This window comes from Zalophus californianus, chromosome 1 (assembly GCF_009762305.2).
Source record: "Zalophus californianus isolate mZalCal1 chromosome 1, mZalCal1.pri.v2, whole genome shotgun sequence".
NCBI lineage: Eukaryota > Metazoa > Chordata > Mammalia > Carnivora > Otariidae > Zalophus > Zalophus californianus.
Window position 1 is genome coordinate 1349853 of NC_045595.1, and position 21842 is coordinate 1371694.

Genomic DNA, 21842 nt, shown 5'->3' on the forward strand with positions numbered 1-21842 from the left:
CAGCGACAGAGGGAACACAAGCAGAGGGAGAGGGAGAAGCAGGCTTCCCGCCAAGCAGGGAGCCCGATGTGGGGCTCGATCCCAGGACCCTGGGATCATGACCTGAGCCGAAGGCAGACGCTTAACGACTGAGCCACCCAGGCGCCCCACCTTGTGATTTTCTTAATAACGCTTTCTTTCCCCAGCTTGTTGTGAAAACACGGGATAGAAAACCTAGAACACACACAGTATGTGTTAATCGACTGTTAATGTGATCGCTGAGGCGGCTGGTCAACAGTGGGCTGTCAGTGGCTAGGTCTGGGGGGAAGTCAAAAGTTATATGTGGAATATTCAGCTGTGTGGGGGTTCGCGGCCCCAAATCACCCACTGTTGTTCAAGGGTCAACTGTACTGTGTCTTTTATATATTAATACTGCAATTCCTGCTTTCTCATGGTTTGCTTTGCTTTGACAAAACTTTGCCTGACCTGCTCTGAACTGTTCTGTGTCTTTTTTTTTTTTTTTTAATCACAGCTTTATGTGGATAGAAATCACATACCGTTAAGACTCTCCGATTGAAAGTGCACAGCTCGGACGGGCATTCAGAGTTGTGCAAGCACCGCCACTGTGTTTGTTTGAAAAGAAAGTGTGAAGGTTTTCGGGTTGACTCCTCTGTGAGGTTCTTGTATTTTATTTAAGAGGAGAATCAGCCTGTGTCTCTACATCAGGCAGCGGCCAACTTTTTCTGCAAAAGCCTGGAGTGGCTATTTTCAGCTCCGTGCGGCTCGGGGTCTCTTTTGTAGCTGCCCATCTCTCATTGTAGTGCAAGAGTGCCCTAGATCGCAGGCAAATGAATGAGCAGAGCTGTGTGCTGATAAAGCTTTATTTGCAAAAACAGGTGGTGGGCTCCATTTAGCCCCTGATCCATGACTGATGTGTGTGTGTTTTTTTTAAGATTTTATTTATTTATTTGAGAGAGAATGAGATAGAGAGAGAGAGGGCATGAGAAGGCATGAGAGGGGGTAGGGTCCGAGGGAGAAGCAGGTTCCCCGCTGAGCAGGGAGCCCGATGTGGGACTCGATCCCGGGACTCCAGAATCATGACCTGAGCCGAAGGCAGCCGCTTAACCAACTGAGCCACCCAGGCGCCCCTATGACTTATGTGTTTTTAATTTCCTAATCTTGTGTTATGCTTTAAAATATTCATTCTTGGGGCACCTGGGTGGCTCAGTCAGTTGAGCATCCGACTCTGGATTTCAGCTCAGGTCGTAATCTCAGGGGTGTGGGATCCGTGTTCAGTGGGGAGTCTGCTTGGGATTCTCCCTCTCCTGCCCCTACCCCCTGCTTGCACAAGCCATCTCTCTCTCTCTCTCTCTAAATAAATCCTTTAAAAAATAAAATATTCATCCTTGCTGTTTTCTGAATTTTCGATCTTTTGTAGATGCTGTTTTTCCTGTCTTTGTCTCTCTAGTTAATCTAAAAGGATATATATTGTTTTACATTTTATTAGTGACTGCGTGTGTATATATATACATATATAAACGTATGTGCATATATATAAGCACCTTGAACTTAATTTTGCCAGTATGATCATCTGTGAAATGGTATCTATATATTCTGCCCTTAAAAAATGAATATGGGGGGCTCCTGGGTGGCTCAGTGGGTTGAGTCTGCCTTCGGCTCAGGTCATGAGCTCAGGGTCCTGGGATCGAGCCCCGCATCGGGCTCAGTAGGGACTCTGCTTCTCCCTTTCCCTCTGCCCCATCCCCCTGCTTGTGAGCTCTCTCAAATAAGTAAATAAAATTTTAAAAAAAGGAAAAATATATTCAGGGGTGCCTGACTGGTTCAGTTGGTGGAGCATGTGACTCTTGATCCTGGGGTTGTAAGTTCAAGTTCCATGCTGAGTATGGAAATTACTTAAAAATAAATCTTAAAAAAAATTTTTTTTTTAAGATTTTTTTTATTTATTTGACAGAGACAGCGAGAGAGGGAACACAAGCAGGGGGAGCGGGAGAGGGAGAAGCAGGCCTCCCACGGAGCAGGGAGCCCGATGCGGGGCTCGATCCCAGGACCCTGGGACCATGACCCGAGCCGAAGGCAGACGCCCAACGACCGAGCCACCCAGGCGCCCCTAAAATGGCGGTTTTTACAGCATGTCACATATACCATTTAAAAAATCATATGAAGGAAAAAGAAAGGGAAATGAAGCACAGAGCTGCCACGTGCTGGAAATGACAGAGGGACGTGTGTGGCTGGGGTGAACGGAAAGCTGTGCGAGGCCACAGGGACCAAACTACCTTCCAGAATGAACCCGGGCCCACACACACTGTTTTGGAAATGGACGATTTTCACCAAAGTCACAGAAGCAATGTTTTGGGAACTTAAAAGAATTCTAAAGTTCATTTGGACTATGTACTTAGAATAGTCCAGAAGATATTAAAAAACAATAATAGTGAGGAATTGATGATGCCAGATATTGTAATTACTCTAGTTTACAAGGTGCCTTAAAACCGGAGGGAGCAGAGCAAATTGCTAGGATCCCCAGAAACGGAGCACCGTGGAAGTTAAGCAGCATTTCTGCTCCGTGTGGAAGGATCACACTGTGCTGGATTAGGGGGTTCCCAGTTACTAAAAAAATAAACATTTCTGGGGCACCTGGGGGGCGCAGTCGGTTGAGCGTCTGACTCAGCATGGTCTCAGGTCATGATGTCAGGGTCATGGATCAAGCCCCACATTGGGCTTTGTGCTCGGCAGGGAGTCTGCTTGAGATTCTCTCTTTCCCTCCGCTGCTCCCCCTGCTTGTGTTCCCTCTCTCTCTCTCTCTGTCAAAGAAATGGGTAAAATCTTTTTAAAAAGTATTAAAAAAGAAAGAAGAAAACTATGTAAGAAGCGGAAGAAAACAGTGGTGAATATTTGCATAAAGGTTTCCCCAGCCCAAGTTTGTAAGCTTGTCACCAAGGGTAGAAAACATCAAGGAAAAGAATGACCAAAAATGTGAAAGCTCCAAAAAAAAAAAAAAAAATGTTGAAATGATCATAATGTTAAAGATAAACAAGAAACCAGGAGAAATTTGTGTAACATATGACAAATTATATATAGAAGAGCTTTAATAAACAAGTATATTAAAAGGTCTGTAAGTCCAATATGTAAAGAGTTTTTATAAACCAGTAAGAAAAGACCTCTTCCCAATGGAAAAATGGACGAAGGCTATAAACTGACAATATAAATGGTCAAGTGCATGCAGGATGTTTTCCCATCAAATTGGTAAATGACACACGGCCTACCATCCAGCGTTGGGAGGGGGATGTAAGGGCATGGGATCCATGAAATGTGTTGCTGGAAGCGTAAATTGGTGCCCCCTTTCTGCAGGGTACGCCTCAGCACCTCGAAATGTCCCACCACATGATGCCCTCTGACATGGGCACCAACCCTGGCATTCTACCTACATCCATAATCAGTGGTATTTGTAAAGATTTGACTAGAGGAGAATTGTCACCAGTAAGTGCCGCCGACAGCCAGGAGCGATGTGTCCCATGCTGGGCCCGGCCTCCCGCGGAGCCCTGCCCTGCATCAGCCCAGCCCGCCCCCACGTGTGGCCCCACGCTGCCTCTCCCTTCTGTGGTCAGGACGGGAACCAGCACCATGTTCCCAGGCTCAGCCGTCGGTTGTTATGAACTGGGGAGGATTCGAACCGTCCCCGCCTTGACTTTGCTTCCGACCAGGAGCGTCTGGGGATGCGGCTGAGCAGGGCTCGTGTGACTGAGGAGCTGAGCGGTTCTCACTGTCCTCGGGGGCTCGTGGCTGCCACGCTCGCCGGCGTGGGTCTAGGGATAATGCCGCCCCCGGGGGGAGATTTCCAGTAGCGGGGGCTCCTGATCTCAGAGGGCTCAGCAAGCAGCTGCCGAGTTGCAGAGGAGCGCTTTCCCGGACACAGAGGCTGCCTGCTGTGTCACGTCCACTGGAAGGACAGTCCCTCGTGTGCTGGCCGGGTCCCAGCAACACGGCTGCCGCCCTCTCCCACCCCCTCCCAGTCCGGCGCCTGTCCCCCATCACCTCTCCCGGCTGGACAGGTTCAGGGGTGACCTGCCCTGGGAGGAAGAGTGACTCTGGGTGTGGAGGGAGGGGTCCCCCGGGAGCCGGCCTCCGACTCTGGACTCTGGCATTCCCAGGAGCCCAGGGCAAGGGGTGCCAGGCCTTCTGTGGGCAAAACGTTTCCTTCTAACAGGGGTCTGAGCCTCCCACGGCCGCTGCGACAGGTCACGGCCAACTTAGGGCTTAAAACCACATGGACTGATTCTCAGTTCTGGGCTCAGAAGTCCCAAAACCCCGGCGTGGGCAGGGCTGGTCCCCCCGGGGTCCCCAGGAGACCCGGCTCCGGCCTTTTCCTGGCCCGCGGCCCCCCTCCATCCTCGCCGCCAGCAGCGTGGGGTCTGCCCATCTCTGGGACTCCCACCCTCTGCCTCGCCCTCGTGAGGGTCTTGTGAGGACGCCGGGCCCCTGGGAACCCAGGGTCACCCCCACCTCGGGGGCCCTGACAAGGTCCCCTCTGCCGCGTGAGGGGACCCGTCCCAGGTCCCGGGGCGGGGGCAGGATGGGGACATCCTTGGCAGACATTACAAATAACAACAGCTCTCAAATTCTTAGCGGGTTCTGGAAACTGTTGTGGTGCGTTTGCAAAATCAGTGGGTAAGGAAACAATGGCTCCTTGAGGTCTTTCCAAATAACGTAATTGCCAGAGAGGCGGCTCCCCTCGCGTGGAGACGGTGCGCCCTCTAGGGGCGAGCAGCCAGCCCCGGCCCCAGGCTCCAGCCCCACCTGCTCCCATTTTGCCAAAGACCCCAGCCTGGACCCCTGAGAGAACCCAATCCGGTCCCGCTTCCCACAGAGAAGAAAGGGCTCTCGGGGTTCACAAACCAGGTGCCCCCGGCCAGAGCTAGCTGGCAGGAAACCCCTCTCTGGTTTCGCTCTCCTGCTCCGCACAACGGTTGTTTCCTGGCTCCCTCTCACACAGCAGAAAGGCAAGAGTTAAAATCATGTTTGTTCAAGGGCCGGAAAAACGCTGACAGAACAGAAATGGGAGAGGGCGCATGCGCCTGCCTCAGTTTCTCAGTCCTGACCTCCCCACCCAGCCTGCACCCCACCGATTCTGTGTATCTGTTTAGCCATTTGGGGGCACTCTGGCGAGCCACGAGCCCACAGCCGGTGGGGACAAGGGTACCCCGGGGACAAGGGCAGGGACATGGCCCAACACCAGGCCCTGAGGCCAGGGAAGTGGAAATGACAAGCAGCAGACACGGGTACACAGATGGCACAGTGTATTCTGATGCTCGTGCGGGAAGAGCCGTGGGCAGGGAGGGTGGAGAGAAGTCCCTGCCACCTTCCCCGACCTGGCTGCGCCGTGGGACACAGTGGTCATGGTGCTTGGCCAAAGTTTTGCACTTAAAGGGAGCTACATTCGATCAGAAGGGGCCTCCTCGAGCTGGACCCCGGGGGTTTCCAGAAGGACCGAGGCCAAGGTCATGTTAATTGCACTTGTTGGCGTTGGGTGATGGTGCTCCTCGCTCCTGCGAGCATCCCAGACACCCAGAGGCACTCAAGAGTCGGTGCGGTCCAGACTGGAAGGGTACCACGGAAAAGGCCACTGAGGACGCTGCACGCGGGCGGGATGCAGGCACAGGCAGAATGGGGCTCCTGTGGTCACTTCAGCGTGGCCCAGACGGGGCCCTGGCCACCCTCCCAAGGTCCATGGGAGACAGTGCTGAGATTTGGGTCCCGTAGCCACGCAAGGCCACGCAAACACAGGGCTTCCACATAAAGTTGGCAGGCATCTGCAGAAAGGCTAACTCCAGCTAAACATTTGGCAAAATTTGAAAGGTTCCAGCCCGGGAGGGGGGTTCCACGGGAGATTCATCCTGCGTTATTCATAAGGGAGACGAGACAGTTTTCTAAAGGGGACGAGGACTCACACGGAGAATACTCCAATCTCTCACGATCCGTGAAGGGGCCCGGGAAAGCTGGGGAGCAGGTGTGGGGTCCCCGTCGTGCGAGTCGCGAAGCGGACACGGGGCCCCTGGGCGCTGGCTGCACGCGGCGGCTGGTCTGGGCCAAACCACAGGGCAAATGCTAGTGGTTCACAAAGTGGATTTGCCCAGGTGCTCAACACGCAGAACCACGGAGTTCAAGTTCGCCGCCTGTCAAGGAGCCGGGCTCAGGATGGCCGCGTGCAGACCCACGGCGGCTGCCCACCGGGATCGGGGAGGACTCCACCCCTGCATTCAGTGCAGCCTCCACGGCACCGAGCTCGCTCACTGGCTGGGCTTTCTATAAAGCACGGGTCCGTGTTCTGGAGCCGTGGCCCTCGAGTGCGGGTGTCCCCGGGGCACAGCCTCAGTGACTGCGGGCCTGAGGGGCTTTCAGTGGCACATCCGTGCGGTCATTTCTTTCTGTTAAGAACAAGCAGGATGTCAGGTATCGACACAAAAGGGGTGGAAACCACACACAAATGGAAAAGCAGGGGATCCAGTCTCCAGGGGCCCGCGGGCCTCATTTAACGCCAAACCTTACAAACAATGTGACAGGTAACAGTGCGCTGTGGGCCCGGGGTGGCACGCTATTTCTGGGAAGGGCCAGAGAGGCAGTGTCCCGGCCTGTTGAGGGAGCATGGCCCCAGCAACGCAGAAACAACTGCCTGCCTGCATGCCAATAGAACTTTATTCACAAAACCAGGCGGTCAGCCCGGGGCCACAGTGTACTGATTCGTGCCTTCTACAGTCAACTGGACACTGCAAGGAAACTTCTGGAAAGCAGCCTGGAAACAAAGAGGAATACTATGATACAGCCTTTAGACCCGGTGATGGCAGCCTCAAGAGTCTGTCCCAACAGACGAACGACAAATGCAAAAAAGCTAGGCATGAAGGCACCCCGCCACGTTCTCCAAGACAGAGCCCGGAAGCCTTGGTGCACAGGGCAGCCGGGCAGATCAGCACCCACTTCATCTACACACGGCCTCAGGAAGTCACGAGCTTAAGCGCTTTATCCTCTGCCTGGCGCCAGAAAGAACTCGAAGCATTGGGCGTCTGGGGAGCTCCGTCAGTTAAGCGTCTGCCTTCGGCTCAGGTCATGATCCCAGGGTCCTGGGATCAAGTCCCGCACTGGGTTCCCAGCTCCGCGGGGAGTCTGCTTCTCCCTCTGGCCCTCCCCCACTCTGGTGCGCACGTGCGCTCTCTCTCTCAAATAAATAAAATCTTTTTTTTTTTTAAGATTTTATTTATTTATTTGACAGAAAGAGACACAGCGAGAGAGGGAACACAAGCAGGGAGAGCGGGAGAGGGAGAAGCAGGCTTCCCGTGGAGCAGGGAGCCCGATGCGGGGCTGGATCCCAGGACCCTGGGACCATGACCTGAGCCGAAGGCAGACGCTTAACAACTGAGCCACCCAGGCGCCCCTCAAATAAATAAAAATCTTAAAAAAAAACAAGAAAAACTCTAAGCACTGATGTGGAAGAAATGACAAGGGAATCAAGGCACTAAGTTAAAAAAAAAAAGAAAAGCAAGCAGATCATAAAACTGCAGGTTCCAATTTGCAGTATTTTGTAAGTAATACATGGCTGGAGGTGACCGTCACATAAGAGTACCCTTCGTAAGGCGAACAATTCATCAGCATTCACAGCCACAATGGCGTGTGCCCTTTGTCTATCCAGTTCCAGAACATTCCACTGGCTCGGAGTAACCTGCTCCCCATTAGGCATGCCTGCAGTAACTTCAACTCTGGAAAAGTCCACTGACAGGCAGAGCCTGCAAGGACCCAGAGACACTGGGAAAGTTTGTGTGAAGAATAACTCAGCAATTGTTGAAAACTGGGCAAGAATAGAGTTCAAAGACCCGAATCAGTGGAGAAATCCACCGAAAAACAAGAAGAAGAACAAAAGCCCGCATGGGAGTCCTGGGGTTGCGCAAAGGAAGCCGTGGGGGACCCCCAGAGTGATGATCTCTGTCCCCTAGCAGCCAACCCGCAAGCCCAGGGCCCACGGGCCCTGGAACATTCTAGCATTTCCACGCTTGGGGGGATGCCCACCCCCTGGAATGGCCCTGGGGGGCTCTGAGCACTGGCCTCACCTGGACCTCCTTGGGGGGGGTGTTCTCCACCCCTGTGACCAGCGGTGGTGGCAGCTGGTGGGTACTTGGAGAGCAGCCCCCTGCCGCCTGGACCTCACAGGTCCCGCTAAAAGCCCACAGCAGTTTGGGAGAGCGGGGGGGGAGGGGCCCCGGTGAGCCACTCTTGCTACCTGAATCGTGCCATGTCTGGGCTGGGGTTGGCACGGCTCCAGCTGGCAAATCCACAGCCGGAGGGTGGGCTTGAGGGTGCCGTTGGCTGGGATGGGGGCTGGGGAGTGCCTGCCAATGGGGATGGGGCTTCTTCTGGGGTGATGGAATGTTCTGGAACTAGAAGGCATGGTGATGGTTGTAGCACCTTGTGAATGTATTAAATGCCACTGAATCATTCAGTTCACAACGGATGATTTTAATTTATGTGAAGTTTACCTCAATTAGAAATAAATCACTGCTTGTTCTGCGGCCAGGCAGGGGAGACGGGGATGCCCCGGGCCAGCCCCCCAGGCCGCTGCTGTTTACGGCACTGGAGACCCCCCCCCCCGCCAGTGTCTCCCACAGGGCAAGGCGGACAGCCGCAGGAAGGACGGGACGTCTCCAGGCCCCTCCTGGGATGGCTCTGGGCTGTGTGACAGGGGTGACCTCCCCGGGGAGGCCCCCAGGATTCAGGGCCTCCGCCTCTCGCGGGGGCCGGGGTGTTCACGTGGGCAGCCCCATCCCCACCAGGCCCGCCAGCAGGGGCAGGGAGCAAAAAGAACCCAAAACCACCCCAGCGGGTGGGTCCCACGTGCCGGGAATCCAAGCGGGGGCCCCTCCATCTGCCGCCACGCCCAGTGTTGCCACGTCACAAATTTGGGCCGAAATCCGAGGAACCTACCTCAGCTCACTCTGTCCGCTCCGGGCTGCCCCGCAAGTGGGACGTGCGGGCTTGGGGGGACCCGAGCCGGGGACCCAACGCCCCCACCCCCCAGCCGCCCCGCTCACCAGCGGCTCCAGCTCCTTGGTGTCGATGAGGCCGAACTCCTTGACGAAGTAGTAGAAATGCTTGTAGCAGGTGTTGACGTGTGCCTCGGAGCCCATCTGCGCAATGCGGTCGAAGTGGTGGATGTAGACATGCACGAACACGCGGAACAGCCGCGACAGGATCTTCCTCACCACCTGCAGGAAGTTCTTGGGGAACGGTGTGCCTGCACACAGGGCGAGGGGCTCAGACAGGTTGGCAAACAGCCCCCCGCCCCGGCCCTGGCCCGCAGCCCTCACGGACCAGGGACACCCTCCCGCCGTGGAGCCAGGACCGCAGGGGACGCGCCGGCCACATGCCCCCCCCTTGGACCGGGGCCCACGTCAGAACGGGGAGCGCTCCCTCCCTCCCCTTCCCTCCGCATCCGCGGGCCAGGGATCTGTGAGCCCCACAGCAGGTTCTGGGCCCTGGGCGTGCATTTCTGGTTAGGCTTATTTCTCCTAATAAAATGGGGCAACCCATAGAAATGTGTTTTTTGACGTCTGCCATCTTTCACTTGGTGTATTTCTCCCCACCTTGAGTGCATCTTTATAATGTCACCTACATCCGAGCAACGACATAACTTAATCGCGAACGTGCACACGTTGTAACTCCTACTGTGGGGTTTAATGCTTCATTTTTCTTGACTGTGGTGAAATGCCCCTATGGGGGGGGTCCCCATGCCAGCACCCCCCCCACCGGCGCAGTCTGTTAGGCACCCCCACCCAAGCACGTGTCTGTCCCACAGCACAGCCGGGTGCAGCCAGCACCCGCAGGTGGCTGCCCAGGCCTGGGAAGAACGCGCGAGCGGCCCGCGGGCTAGCAGCCCAGGGGGTGCACGCGGAGATGCCGCGGGGCGGCCGCGGTGCACCAGGCGCTCACTCGCAGCACCTGGACGGCAGTGAGCATCGGGGTGCACGGGACAGGTAACGCTGCCGAAGACGGGCGAGCCCCTGCCACGACGGAGCCCACGCGGCTGCTCTCCAACCGGGGCAGGCCTGCTGGGTGTGGAGCCGAGGGCAAGCGGGAAAGAAAAGGCTCTCCGTGAGCTGTGCGGGACAGGTCCAGCCTGACCCCGTGCCTTCCCGGGTGCACCCTGCCCCCTCCTTGGTGTCTGGGTCCAGGTGGCCTCTCGGCCCAGAACAGTGGCACTTGTACTCAGTCGGTGCTAAGCATCTGTGAATGGTGACCAGGGCCCAGTTCCTGGGCTAATACCATGGAAGGTTTGTTCAGCATCACTGAGACCTCTGAGTTTTCCCCGTCACTTGACTCTGCAGAGATGAACCCCAAAGGTCATCCACAAACCCATGTTTGTGGGTACCTGAGGAGCAGCTATTGTCCTTGCAGACCCCTGAAGGCCACGTGGTGGGAGGTCCCCTTGAGGAGGTGGGAATCCCTATGCACTTGGGTCCTCGACTGGTGGATAAAAGGGTATAAGCTCAGAAAGAGGATCAAGCCCACGGCAAGCAGAGGAAGGCGGGATGGAACACCTTGGTCAGCTCTGAGCCTACACGGGGCCTGGGTCCGACGCTGACCCTGCCCCTTCTGTGTCCCTCTCCCGGCCGGGCAGCCACCAAGGGCAAGCCTGGGTGAAGGGGGAGCCCGGCCGGGACGGGCTCAGAAACGGCCACTGCACGGGCTTGCAATGATACTCACACAGGGCGTGCCTGGCCCACCCCTTGCTTTTATAAATGAAGTTTAATGGGGGCACAGAGCCACCCGTTTGTTTACAAATTGCTTCTGGGGTCTTTTGGCCTACGGTGCAGATCCGAGTGGTCAAGACACAGACTGGCCTGTGACGCTGGAGAGATTTACCATCTGGTCCCCATGAGAAGAGGTGGGCCTGCCGCCGGTCTAACGTTAAGAGCACAGGCCGGTGGCTTGAGGCCTAAGTGGGTGTACAGGTGTGAGCAGAACCAACACAGGGGCCGGCATGTAACGTGACCCGTCCCCTCGGCCAAGCCACACATCTGACCCTGAGGCATGCCCAGCCACGATTCTCAGAAGCACCACAGACAGAAAGCAGAGAAACACAGCCGCCTGTGGGAAGCACGTCGTTCTGGCCACCTAGCTGGGGTCCCGAAACAGGGCTGGCAGGTACCACCCAGGCCAGGCAGGCCCCCCGATGTGAGCACGGAGGAGAGGCCAGGGGTGCTGAGAGCCCGAAGAACGGCGGCCTGGCCTCAGAGTCCCGCTGGGCGGCCGTGTGGCACCTGCCCAATTCCTTTTCTCTGCCTCTCACCAGCATCCAGTTTGGTAAACCCGGCGACCTGATGGAGGGACCACTGGGAATCCCGAGTTTGGGAAAGGACAAGTCTGGGGTGGCTTCTCCCCAGATGGTCCCTGAAAGCCCTCTGCCAGTGTCAGCCCTTTCCTGGTGCAGGCGGCGAGGGGGGTCCCAGGGGAGAAGCTGGAGCGGGTGCAGAGCTGGGCCGGAGATCTGTTTGCCTGACTGGTGTTCCGGGACCACGTCAACGCCGATAGTGACGTGAAAGCCACGTCTGCGGGGAGTCTCCCAGTGCCACCGTCACAGACCACCACCGGCTCAGCGGCTTAAACAACTCATGCATCTCTCACAGTTCTGAGTCCGTGTCACTGGGCCGGGGTCGCGGTCCCGGCAGGACTGTTCCTCTGGAGGCTCCAGGGAGAATCCGTCTCCTTGCTTCCTCTGGAAGCTGCCAGCATTCCTAAGCTCACGGCCCCTTCCTCCTTTCCCTGCTGTCATATCACGTTCTCCTCTCGCGTGTCCAATCTCCCTCTGCCTCCCTCTTACGAGGACCTTGTGATGACATTCCGGGCTCAGCAGGATGATCCAGGGGTATCTCCCATCTCAGGGTCCTTAACTTAAAGCAGAATGTGTCCCCCACATGCAGGCACATCCCTCGGCCGCGGACAGGAGCAAGGCGCCCACACGCGCGGCCCCGGAGCCGGACCCCGAGCCCACAACGCTCAGGGAGGGAACCAGACACAGAAGGCCACGTGGGGTGTGCGTCCACGTGGGTGACACGTCCGGAACAGGCTCATCCGCGGACGGGAAGGGGGCTCGTGGGGGCCGGGGGCTGGGGGGGTATGGGGAGGGGCTACTCTGGGGAAAGGGATTCCCTGCAGGTGATGGAATGTTCTGGAATTAGACAGTGGTGATGGTTGCACAACTCAGTGAATGTACTAACAACCAGAGTGAATGGACCCCGAGGACACTGCGCTCGGTGAGAGGAGCCAGACCCAGAAGGACACATCCCGCAGGAGGACCCCACTCCCAGGAGGTCCCCAGAGGAGTCCCGTCCACACAGACAGAGAGGAGAGGGTGGGAGCCGGGGCGGGGGCAGGGGGTGGGGATGACGGCTGACGGGGACCAGGTTGCTTCGGGTGGAATGTTCTGAAACTCTGCAAACGTATTCCTAAATGCCACTAAACCATACACTTTAAATGGCCTGGCGCCCCCCACGGCCCCGCCCGGCCCCCTGACTCACCGACGTGGGTGGGGAAGAGCTCCTCGTTGTTGATCTGCACCTCGATCCAGTCCATGAGCAGGTCCATGTAGCGGGGGGCCGACAGCGCCGTGGGCTTGCGGAACTGGTGCTCGTCCTGCCAGCGATACTCATACTTGGGGCCACCCGACATGACCGGGCAGGACTGCTCCGTGCAGCCATCGCCAATGGTGCCGTAGATGAGGTTGACGCGGTTGAAGAAGTCCACCACGTGCACGGCCACCCAGTCACTGAGCTCCTCGCCAGGGGGCAGCTGCACGGCCAGCTTCAGGTCCAGCCCCGCGTTCAGCGACGCCTGGGCCTTCTTGTGCAGCTCGAACCGCTGGGTGCCCGGCTCGAACTTGCGCTTGGGGCGGAAGGTCTTGTCCTTGTTGAAAACTTGCTTCAGGAAGGGGTTGGACATCTCGGCCCCCTGCCCGGTCAGCACGCTCCCTGGCGACGCCTCTGCAGAGGGGCCCGGGCAGGATGTTCGCGTCAGGTGGCAGCCCAGGCGACGGAGATTCGCTGGGCCCCAGGCCTTCGCTAAGACCTGCAACACAGAAAGGGGAGGACCTGTCAGCTGTTTCTGGAGACCCCGCTCTGGAAGCACCAGGGGGCCGGACTGGGAGGCTCCCAGGACTCGTGGTTTTCAGTTTCACCAAGACGGCACCAGTTCCTCCGCGGACAAAATGGTCCATGGCAGGTCCCAACTGCCTCAGAGCAGAAGACGCAGAGACAGCCCCCGACAAGCCAGAGCTGGAGGCATCTCCCCCATGCCCGGAGGCCTTCTTGTACTGCGGGACGGAGTGTGGAAATCTGCACAGAAGCTAAGGCGGCCCGCAGCGGGTCTGTGGTGGCCTCCGTGAAGAGAGGCCCACATCCCTGGGACCTACAAACGGAACCTCATTTGGAGGAAGGTTCTTTGCAGGCGTGATTAAGGATCTTGGGCTCTGCTCCTTCTGGATCATCCAGGTGCCCCTAGTGTGATGACATCTGTCCTGATAAGAGGAGACAGACACACGGAAGGAGAATGCAAGAGGGCGGAGGCAGGAGCGCCGTCCCCACGGCCTCTGAAGGAGCCAGCCCTGCCCGCACCCTGGCTGGGGCACTGGCCTCCAGAGACGGGAAAGGATAATTTCTGTGTTCCCACATTTGCACCCAAATCTCCTCGTTGCATCGGGGCCCACCCTAATCTAGGACACCCTCGTCTTGCCGCCCGAGGACGTGTGCAAAGGCCCCATTCCCAATGGGCTGACATGAATTCTGGGGGGACGCCCTCCACCACAGTGCCTGTCTCAGAAGCCTGGACGAGCCTGTCTGGGTCCGGCCCGTCCAACACGGGACCATGGCTCCTGGGAGCATGGGCCGGGCTGGGACAGGGGAGGCCGGGCGCGGAGGGACCGGCGGGGTGGGGGTCTTGGCAGTTGACCAGGCCTAAGGCACAGAAGGGGAAGTCTGCAGACAACAGGGAAGTGGAAGGACCCGCCGGCGGCCCCACCCCCATCACACACCCTGCGCCCAATCACCATCTACGGCACAGCAAACGCCCGCCCGGTTTCTCTCTGCTTAAACTGTGGAGGTCATTCCTCTGATTCGGGACTGGCTGGTTGCCAGGCGGCCCGCCCCTCCAGCCCCAGCACACTGCTGCAGCAACCTACCAGACCTAGGGCTCCTAGGAGCCCGACTGCAGAAAGTTCTGCAGGTTCCACATCTGGGACGGGACTCCTGGGGGCTCCTGCCTCTCCCGGCTTCTGGAGGCCCCCCCGCCCCCTCTGACCTCTGCTTCCCTCATCACACCTGCTTCTATGGGCACACCCCTCACCCCCTCCCCCCGACCGAGGGCGGCCTCCGCAGAGAGTGCCCAACTCCATGTCAGCACCTCCGCCAACGGCGGAGCCGAGCGAGCGTATGCAGGGTCCCCGGGACGAAGCTGTCGGGCTGACAACAGGGGTGCCCCGGCTGCCAGCAAGCGTGCGGTAAGAGCTTTGTCCCGACTGCGGCAGGCATGGCCCCCGAGAGCCGGTGCCCCTCCCGTGGGGGCCACACGGGAAGCAGCGGCAGTGTGCCCATGCTCCTTCACCTTCAGCCGAGACCCTGCGGCCAAAGGCCAGGCTGGCCCCCCCATGCCAGCAATGGCGTTCCAGATGCCACGCGAAATGTGCCAACGGCTTAACCCGGTGCTGGGGCCGGACGACTGTGCCCCTGCGGCTGTGGAGTGGCTGTGCAGACCCACGGGGCGCTTGGGGCTTAGGGACCGCAACACTCGTGCAGGGCCTCGAGAGCTGGTCCTCCTGGGGTCACCGAGGGGTGTGGGGCCAGATGGGAGGCGGCAGCAGATATGGAGCGACCCCCCCCCACCACGGCTGCCCGACCTGGCCAGCATCGGCCTCGCCCTCGGTGTGTCCCCGGGACCCCTGCTCACAGGGCTCAGACGCACCCGATGTGCCCTGGTCAGGGGAGAGGACGTGGTAGGAAGAATAAAGGCCCCAGAGACCTCCCCATCATGGTCCCGGGACCTGGGATGTGTCCCCTCACGTGGCAGAGGCGACCTTGTCATGGCCCCGAGGTGGGAGTGACCCTGGGTTCCCGGTGTCCTCACGAGGCCCTCACAAGAGGGAGGCAGAGGGTGGGAGTCCCAGAGATGGGCAGACCCCGCGCTGCTGGCGGTGAGGATGGAGGGGGGGCTGCGGGCCAGGGAAAGGCCGGAGCCGGGTCTCCCGGGGGGACCAGCCCTGCCTGTGCCATTTTGAATGTGACCTCCAGAACCGTGAGATGACAGATCCGTGTTGCTTTAGGCCATGAAATTTGTGGTCACTTGTTAGAGCAGCCCCAGGAAACCCTGAGGAGCCAACAGTCCCAGGCTACACACGGTATCCTAATGAGCACTGGTTAGAGTAGCTGTGAATGACATCCAGGCCCTGGGTACACGTGGGCCCGAGGCCTCCCCTTCTCTGCGCTGACCGGCGAAGCCCGACCACCTTCTGGGCCCAGCTGTGCAGCATGGGTGCTGGAAGGTCTGCTCAAGGCAGCATAAACCACGCAGAACACCGGAAGCGAGTGTCAGGGATGGAAAAGCTGGCCAAAGACAATGGAGCCAGAGGGACGGGAGAGACCCCACCGAGAAGGGGAGGGAACCACCACTCTCCACGAGAACGGCTGTCACCACGAAGGACAATCACCAGGGCCCATGATGACACGCAGAAATCGGACCCCTTGTGCGTGGCTGGGCGGAGCCTAAGACAGGGCAGCCGCTGGGGAAACAGCCCAGCAGTTAGACAGGGCTGTCTCCCGGGTCCACCCCCAAGAGAAGTGACAACAAACATCCACACAGAAACTTACACACTTCGCAGCAGCACGATTCATGATCATCACCCCAGGGTGGAAACAATCCAAACGTCCATAGCAGGTGATGCGTGGATAAGCTGTGTCCCCCACACAGGGGAGCGTCGGCGCCCACACACACTGCCCCGGGCCGGACCCCGAGCCCACAACGCTCAGGAAGGGAGCCAGACACGGAAGGCCACACGGGGTGTGAGTCCACGTGGGCGACTCCAGACAAGGCCCGCTCTGAAGCAAGAGGGACGCGTGGCCGTGAACACAGGTGCTTTCACCTCCTTCCCCACGGCTGCTCCCGTCACTTCCTGCCGTGCCGGCTCCCGGCCAGGCACTTCCTGGACACCCTCCAAAGATGCGGCAGCCGCACCGAGCAGAAGGGAACACGGGCCCGGACCGGGTCTGCACCCTGGGCCCTGCTAACATCAGGCTGTCCCGGGTGCTGTGGGGGGCTGAGCAGCACCCCCAGTCGTGAGGACACTGCCCAGTGTCCCCCGGGGGGCAGAGTCAAAGACCCTGCATTAAAGACAGTGACTCGGCGCTACCCAGTTAAGGATTAGCTCCATCACCGGGCAGGGAGGACCTTGAGCTTGAACCCTGGGCTGCGTGGGTGAAGCCACCACCCTTTCTGCCAGGACACACGCCTCCATGGCAAAGCGGCTGTCCATGAGTCAGGTGTCCATCGGGCTCACCCCAAAGCAGGGCCAGCTACCCCCCGGGTCGGGGCTGCTCCCCTACTGCACCCCTGCACACACAGGTTGGGGTGCTTTCCAGGTCCCAGGCCTGGGCACAGGCCCAGGCACTCAGGGCCTGGATGGTGGGAAGGTGGCACCTCAGAGCACAAGGTGCAGCCACACTCACCCCACCTGCAGCCCAGGGCCCCTCCGCACCATGGCCGGGTGCGCTGGACAGGCCGGTGGGGACCCCCGGGCCCACCACCTGTGACCGATCACGCCCAAGCAGCCTGCCTACCTGCCCCGGTGGTTAATCTGCGAACTTGGCCACTCTCAGGTCACCCTGGGTGCAGGTCAAGGGGCAGCAATCCCCTGCGGACCGATGGAAAGAGCAAGTCACCTCTGCCCTCGCCGCCTGACAGCAGGGCTCGCGTACTTCTGCACTGACGGTCTCATTTCAACCTGCAAACACCCTTCTGCTTGAGAAGACGAGGTGGGGGTTGCGTCCTTCGTCCGCCCGGGCTGGGGTCACTGCGGCTCCTGCCGTGCGCCGCCTGATCTCTGGGCTCCTCATGTACCCCGCAGCTGAGCTGCACCCAGGCAGCAATCCCAGGACAGGGGAAAGGCACCCGCCACTGCCCTGTTGTTGGGGCCTCTCGGGGCGGCTCTGGGAGCTTGGCCTGCCACCACGTCACCTGGGGACCCGCAACCCGCACAGACAGAAGCGGGCCCTGTGGGATGGGAGGGGGCCTCAGGGGCATGACAGGGTCCACGTGCCTCCATGCCAGGGACCAGATGCACACCAGGCCAGTTCTGGAAGATGGGGGGAGGGCTGACAGGCCTCCTGCTCGCTCTCTGTCTCCTCGCAGAATGGGCGAGGATTTTCTGCAAAACTCCCCTGATGGATGGAATTCCCCTCACATGCAAAGGGCTTTCTATGGGGACACACGTGCCCCATGGCCGAGGGGTGGCCGGCCACCTCAGAGTGCCTTTGCCTTGAGAAGCGCCGCAGGAGGCGACCCCCCATCACCACCCCCAGCCCTGGTTGCCGGCTCTTCCCAGACACGTCCGAGGATGGCGCAGGGGTGGGACAGGCTTCTGGGGGTTCAACGCTAAGGGCTCCGCTGGTGGCCCAGGTTCTTCCCTCAGACGAATGTGGGCGGTACTTAGAAACTTCTAGACTGATGAAGGTGAGATGACAAAACTCCCCAGCCCCAACACACAGCCTCCTCCCCCTCTCTTTTTCTGAAAACCAAACAAAACACAGTTCCTCCAAGCAGCTGCCTTGCATGACCCTCCTGGGGAGGTGCAGCGCGGCCCCTGCCACTTCCTTCCGGTGCCTCCACATCCTGCCTCAGCCGCGGCCGCGCCCCTGCTCCGGGGACACTGCGCTGGAGCCGGGGGGTCTAGACAGACAGGCCCCAACCGCAGAGGTCGGCCCCATGTGTTCCAGACCAGCATGCAGACCCTGGCTCCCGGCCGGGCAGCAGAGTGTTTGGCTCGAAGATGCTCGAAGCCCAAGGATCAGTCCTGCCCAAGAAGGCCGCACCCCAGAGCTGTCTTCCACCACCTAAACGTTGATTTTTAATTATCAGCACTGCTCCCTGGGTGGGAAGCCACCTGCCGTCCTGCAGGACTCACAGGAAGGTGGCTCCAGCCCCCGCCCCCCACCACGGGGTACGGCGTCCTATTGGCATTTGGCCCTCATGTCTTTGCTTCTGGGGTGAAGTTCCCCAATTTGTTTTGTAGGAAGGCAGGAAGTGGTTTGCTGAGACCACACCAGGCCAGGCGCTCTCAAGGGGTTCTGCATACTTCAGCCCTCCTGACAACCCTTTTATAAACAACTGTGATATAATTCACGTACTGTAAATAGCACACAATTTTAAAGTATACGATTCAATGGCGTTTAATAAAATCAGAGTAGGGCAAACATCACCACAATTCTAGAACATTCTTATCACCTCAAAAAACACCCTGTGCCCATCAGCAGTCACTCCCCATCCGTCTGTTATGGGTTCAATCGTGTCCCCCAAAACATACCACTGGCACCTGTGAATGGGACCCTCTTTGGAAATAGGGTCTTTGCAGAAATAAAGATGAGGTCACACTGGATAGGGTGGCCCCAGCCCAATGACAAGCATCTCTATAAGAACAGGGAAATCTGGACGCAGACACACGGAGAAGTGGGCCATGCGACCACAGTGGCAGAGAGCGGGTGACAGGTGTACGAGCTGAGGGGCGCCTAGGATTACCTGGGACTCCCAGAAGCCGGGAGAGGCAGGAAGGACGTCAGTGTCAGAGCGTACAGCAAACAGCAGGGGGGCCTGGATGTGGGCCCAGGTGTCCTGTGCCTCCCACCTGTGCTGCACCAGGGCGGAGGGAGTGCTGGGTGCACACGGGCCCGCACAGACTCTACGCCCCCTCCACCATGGGGACAAGTACTGAAATACTGTTTGACAAAACCACGTCACCTGGGGGACAGCCAGCGAGCCGGCAGGGATGCTGGTGTCGGTTTGGGAGCTGCGCCTCTTCGCGAGGCCCCCCGCCTGTTTCACCGAGCAGAGGCCCGCACGTCAGGAAGGGCAGGACATGAGAAGCAGAGCCCCCTCACTGCTGTCCAAACACGGACTCCCCCACTGGCTGTCCAAGCTTCCTTTTAGCATCAGGATGCTCAGGACGTGCCCTTGACTCTGCGAAGACCCTGGTCTGAAGGGGACACCGCGTGTCCGCAGCAGGCCAGGCCCGTCCACTCACGGACTGCACTCTCTCCAGGGTGCCGTGCCCGGCGCCCAGCTCTGTTGGGGGTCTCCCTGGGGCCACTCTGCCCCCAGAGATGCTGGGCCATGTCTGGGGACCCCTGGGGTGCTCCTGACACCGAGCGCACGGGGCCGGGGATGCTGCTCATCCCCCACAGTGCCCGGGACGGCCCTGAACATAGTGACCCCGTCACAGATGTCTTATTTTGGACTCAGGAGACGCAGAAGCGCCTGTCTCCTTTCCAGAATCTGGTTTCTGAAATTGGATTTGCCTTTTCTGCTTAAGCAATCTGAACCTCGAAATTCTAGGAAATCAGGAACAGGGCTCTCCAGCTGGGGCACGTCTAAAACTTCCCTGAGTAAAAGCCCAAGCTCTGAGCCAGCTGCTTGGGGAATTTTTGTTAAAGCTCCATTTTACGAAGCTCTGGAGAAGGGAGAACAGCTCCCGGAAACGTGATTAATAGCTGACTTCACTGAGTTGCCTTGGCTTTGGTGTGTCTGTACATACGAAACAAACGGACTAAAATTGTTTAGAAAAAAAGTTCAGGAACTGGACTAGCATTTCTGAGAACTCCCTGAGGAAGTAAAATAACCACTTTTGCTTCTGCTGAAAGAGAGAGAGAGAGAGAGAGAGAGAAGGGCGGTGTACCTAGAATTCAACTCGCCAGGTTACTCGGGGCGCCTGGTACACAAACACTGTGCTCATCAGCGTTCTGAGAGATGTAAAGATGGAAAGGACACGCTCTCCCTGCAGAGAGGTTCAAATAAAAACTATCGAGCCAGGCAGAGACACGGAGGCACCTCAGCGGCACATCCCTGGGTGAGAGCAGCCGGGCTGAGAAGGCCGCACACCGTGTGGTTCCGGGTCTAGGACGTTCTGGAAACGGCAGAACTGGGAGTCAGTATAAGGATCAGCGGTGGCCGGGGTGGGGGAGAGTGATCGGGAGGAGCACGGAGCGTCGGCAGGGCCAGGAACTGCTCTGTGCCACGCTGTGATGGTGGACCGCTGTCCGTGACACTCGTCCGAACCCACAGGGTGTGCGGCACCGAGAGTGAGCCCTGGCGTCACCCGCGGCCTGTCGTTCACGATGTCCCAGTGTGGGTCCGTCAGCTGTCACAAACATCGGGCTCTGGCGGGGAGGCTGGTCATGGGGGAGGCTGTGCATTTACAGGGAGAGGGGGCCTGGGGGAACTCCACCTTCCACTCTGTTCTGCTCTGAACCTCGATTTAAACAAAATGATAACCAACACTAATTCAATGACAATACACCGAGCATTTGGTTCAATCCTTGAGGAGCTTACCCCGTTTAAGAACTAACTAAAGCCACAGAAAACAATGAATCCTGTGAAATCAGGAGCTGGACTGACATTTGCGGAAAGAACGTCACAGAAAACACTAGGACTCTAACATGCGCCATGGGCAAGATCTCAGATTTTCCACTAACGTTGCTAAAAAGCGAGGAAGTGCAAAGAAACAGGTGAGGTTACTATTAATACCGTATATCACATTCTACCCAGGAACACCAAAATATCATTTCAACACCTAGCGGATACAGACGTTACGGACGTTTTGCCTCTTTTCTTTGGAAAAACGAGGCGCCCTCTGTGTCTGGGACTTGGTGCGCATGTGGTGCCTGCAGCACATCCCGATTTGGACAAGGCCCGCTTTAAAGGGCTCTCGCCACACGGGGCCTTCGGCTGGGGCACCCGCCAACTCAGCTCCGCTGGGGTGAGCGAGAGGGGACACGCCACGTGGGGGGCATGGCGCGAAGAGGGCGCTGCAGGGCGTGGTGCCTGCAGCGGGAGCGGAGGCGCAAGCCGGGCGCCCGCTTGCTCTGTTCTCACCCGTAACCAGCAGACCGATTCAGTGCGTTCCGAGAACGGGCCCCGACAGGCGGCCACGAACACGCGCGGCCACAGCCAGTCCTCAGCAGGTCCACTGCGGACTTCCGGGGAGGCTGCGGGGCGCTGCCCCGCTGTCGGCCAGGGCTGCGACCTTCGCTGTCCCTCCGGGCTGAGCCTGCAGAGCGCGCTACGAGCCCCGAACTTCACGTGTGGTGGGGGCGGGAGGAAGGACGCGGCTGCGGGGGGCCGTGTGCCGCAGAGCCAAGTCCAAGAGCAGAGGGCGCATCTGCCGCTTGGGAGAGATCCGGCCTCCCCGGCGCCCGCGTCCGCCCCCCAGAGGACCCACCTGCGGTCTCACGCCCAACCGGCCGGGCGGCGCTCGCGGCTGTCCGGCGTCCAGCGTCCACCGCCCGGTCCCCTCCGCAGCCGTGGAGCAACAGAGGGCGCCGCCCGCCCCCCCGCCCCGACAGATGTACTTCCGCTGCCGGCCCGGGCCTCCCCGGAAGCCGAGCCGGGGTGGGGCGAGGTCTAGAACAAGGGGGGCGCCCCCCGCAGCCGCGCTCTCTGTTGCCTGGCAACCGGAAACGGGCCGGGACACCATTGGCTGGTGCCAGCGGCTCCAGGCCGGGGGCGGAGCTTGCGCAGTGCCGGCAACGCGGAGCCGGTCCTCCCGCCTGGGCCAG

General features: G+C 58.9%; 1 protein-coding gene across 2 annotated transcripts; it reads right to left on the reverse strand.

The window, feature by feature from the left end:
* Nucleotides 1-5276: 5276 nt before the first annotated feature.
* MOB3A (MOB kinase activator 3A) lies at nt 5277-21661 on the reverse strand. Of its 2 annotated transcripts, none has more exons than XM_027586397.2 (4): nt 21506-21661; nt 12555-13101; nt 9069-9271; nt 5277-6419 (listed from the first exon to the last, which is right to left on the reverse strand). In XM_027586397.2, exons 2-4 carry the CDS (start codon nt 12973-12975, stop codon nt 6390-6392), a joined length of 654 nt encoding a protein of 217 aa, XP_027442198.1. In that variant the 5' UTR covers nt 12976-13101; nt 21506-21661; the 3' UTR covers nt 5277-6389. The 2 variants fall into 2 exon arrangements, with proteins under 2 accessions (XP_027442198.1, XP_027442199.1); XM_027586398.2 differs by lacking the exon at nt 21506-21661 and adding an exon at nt 21160-21428.
* Nucleotides 21662-21842: the final 181 nt, after the last annotated feature.

Bases quoted from the DNA above. Each gene is read 5' to 3' on its own strand.
- MOB3A (XM_027586397.2), bottom strand. From the start codon at position 12,975: ATGTCCAACCCCTTCCTGAAGCAAGTTTTCAACAAGGACAAGACCTTC. The intron at 9,272-12,554 runs GTGAGTCAGGGG...CCCTGTGTGCAG, and splicing joins GCTCTTCCCCACCCACGTCG to GCACACCGTTCCCCAAGAAC. The intron at 6,420-9,068 runs GTGAGCGGGGCG...TGTTCTTAACAG, and splicing joins CCAAGGAGCTGGAGCCGCTG to AAAGAAATGACCGCACGGAT.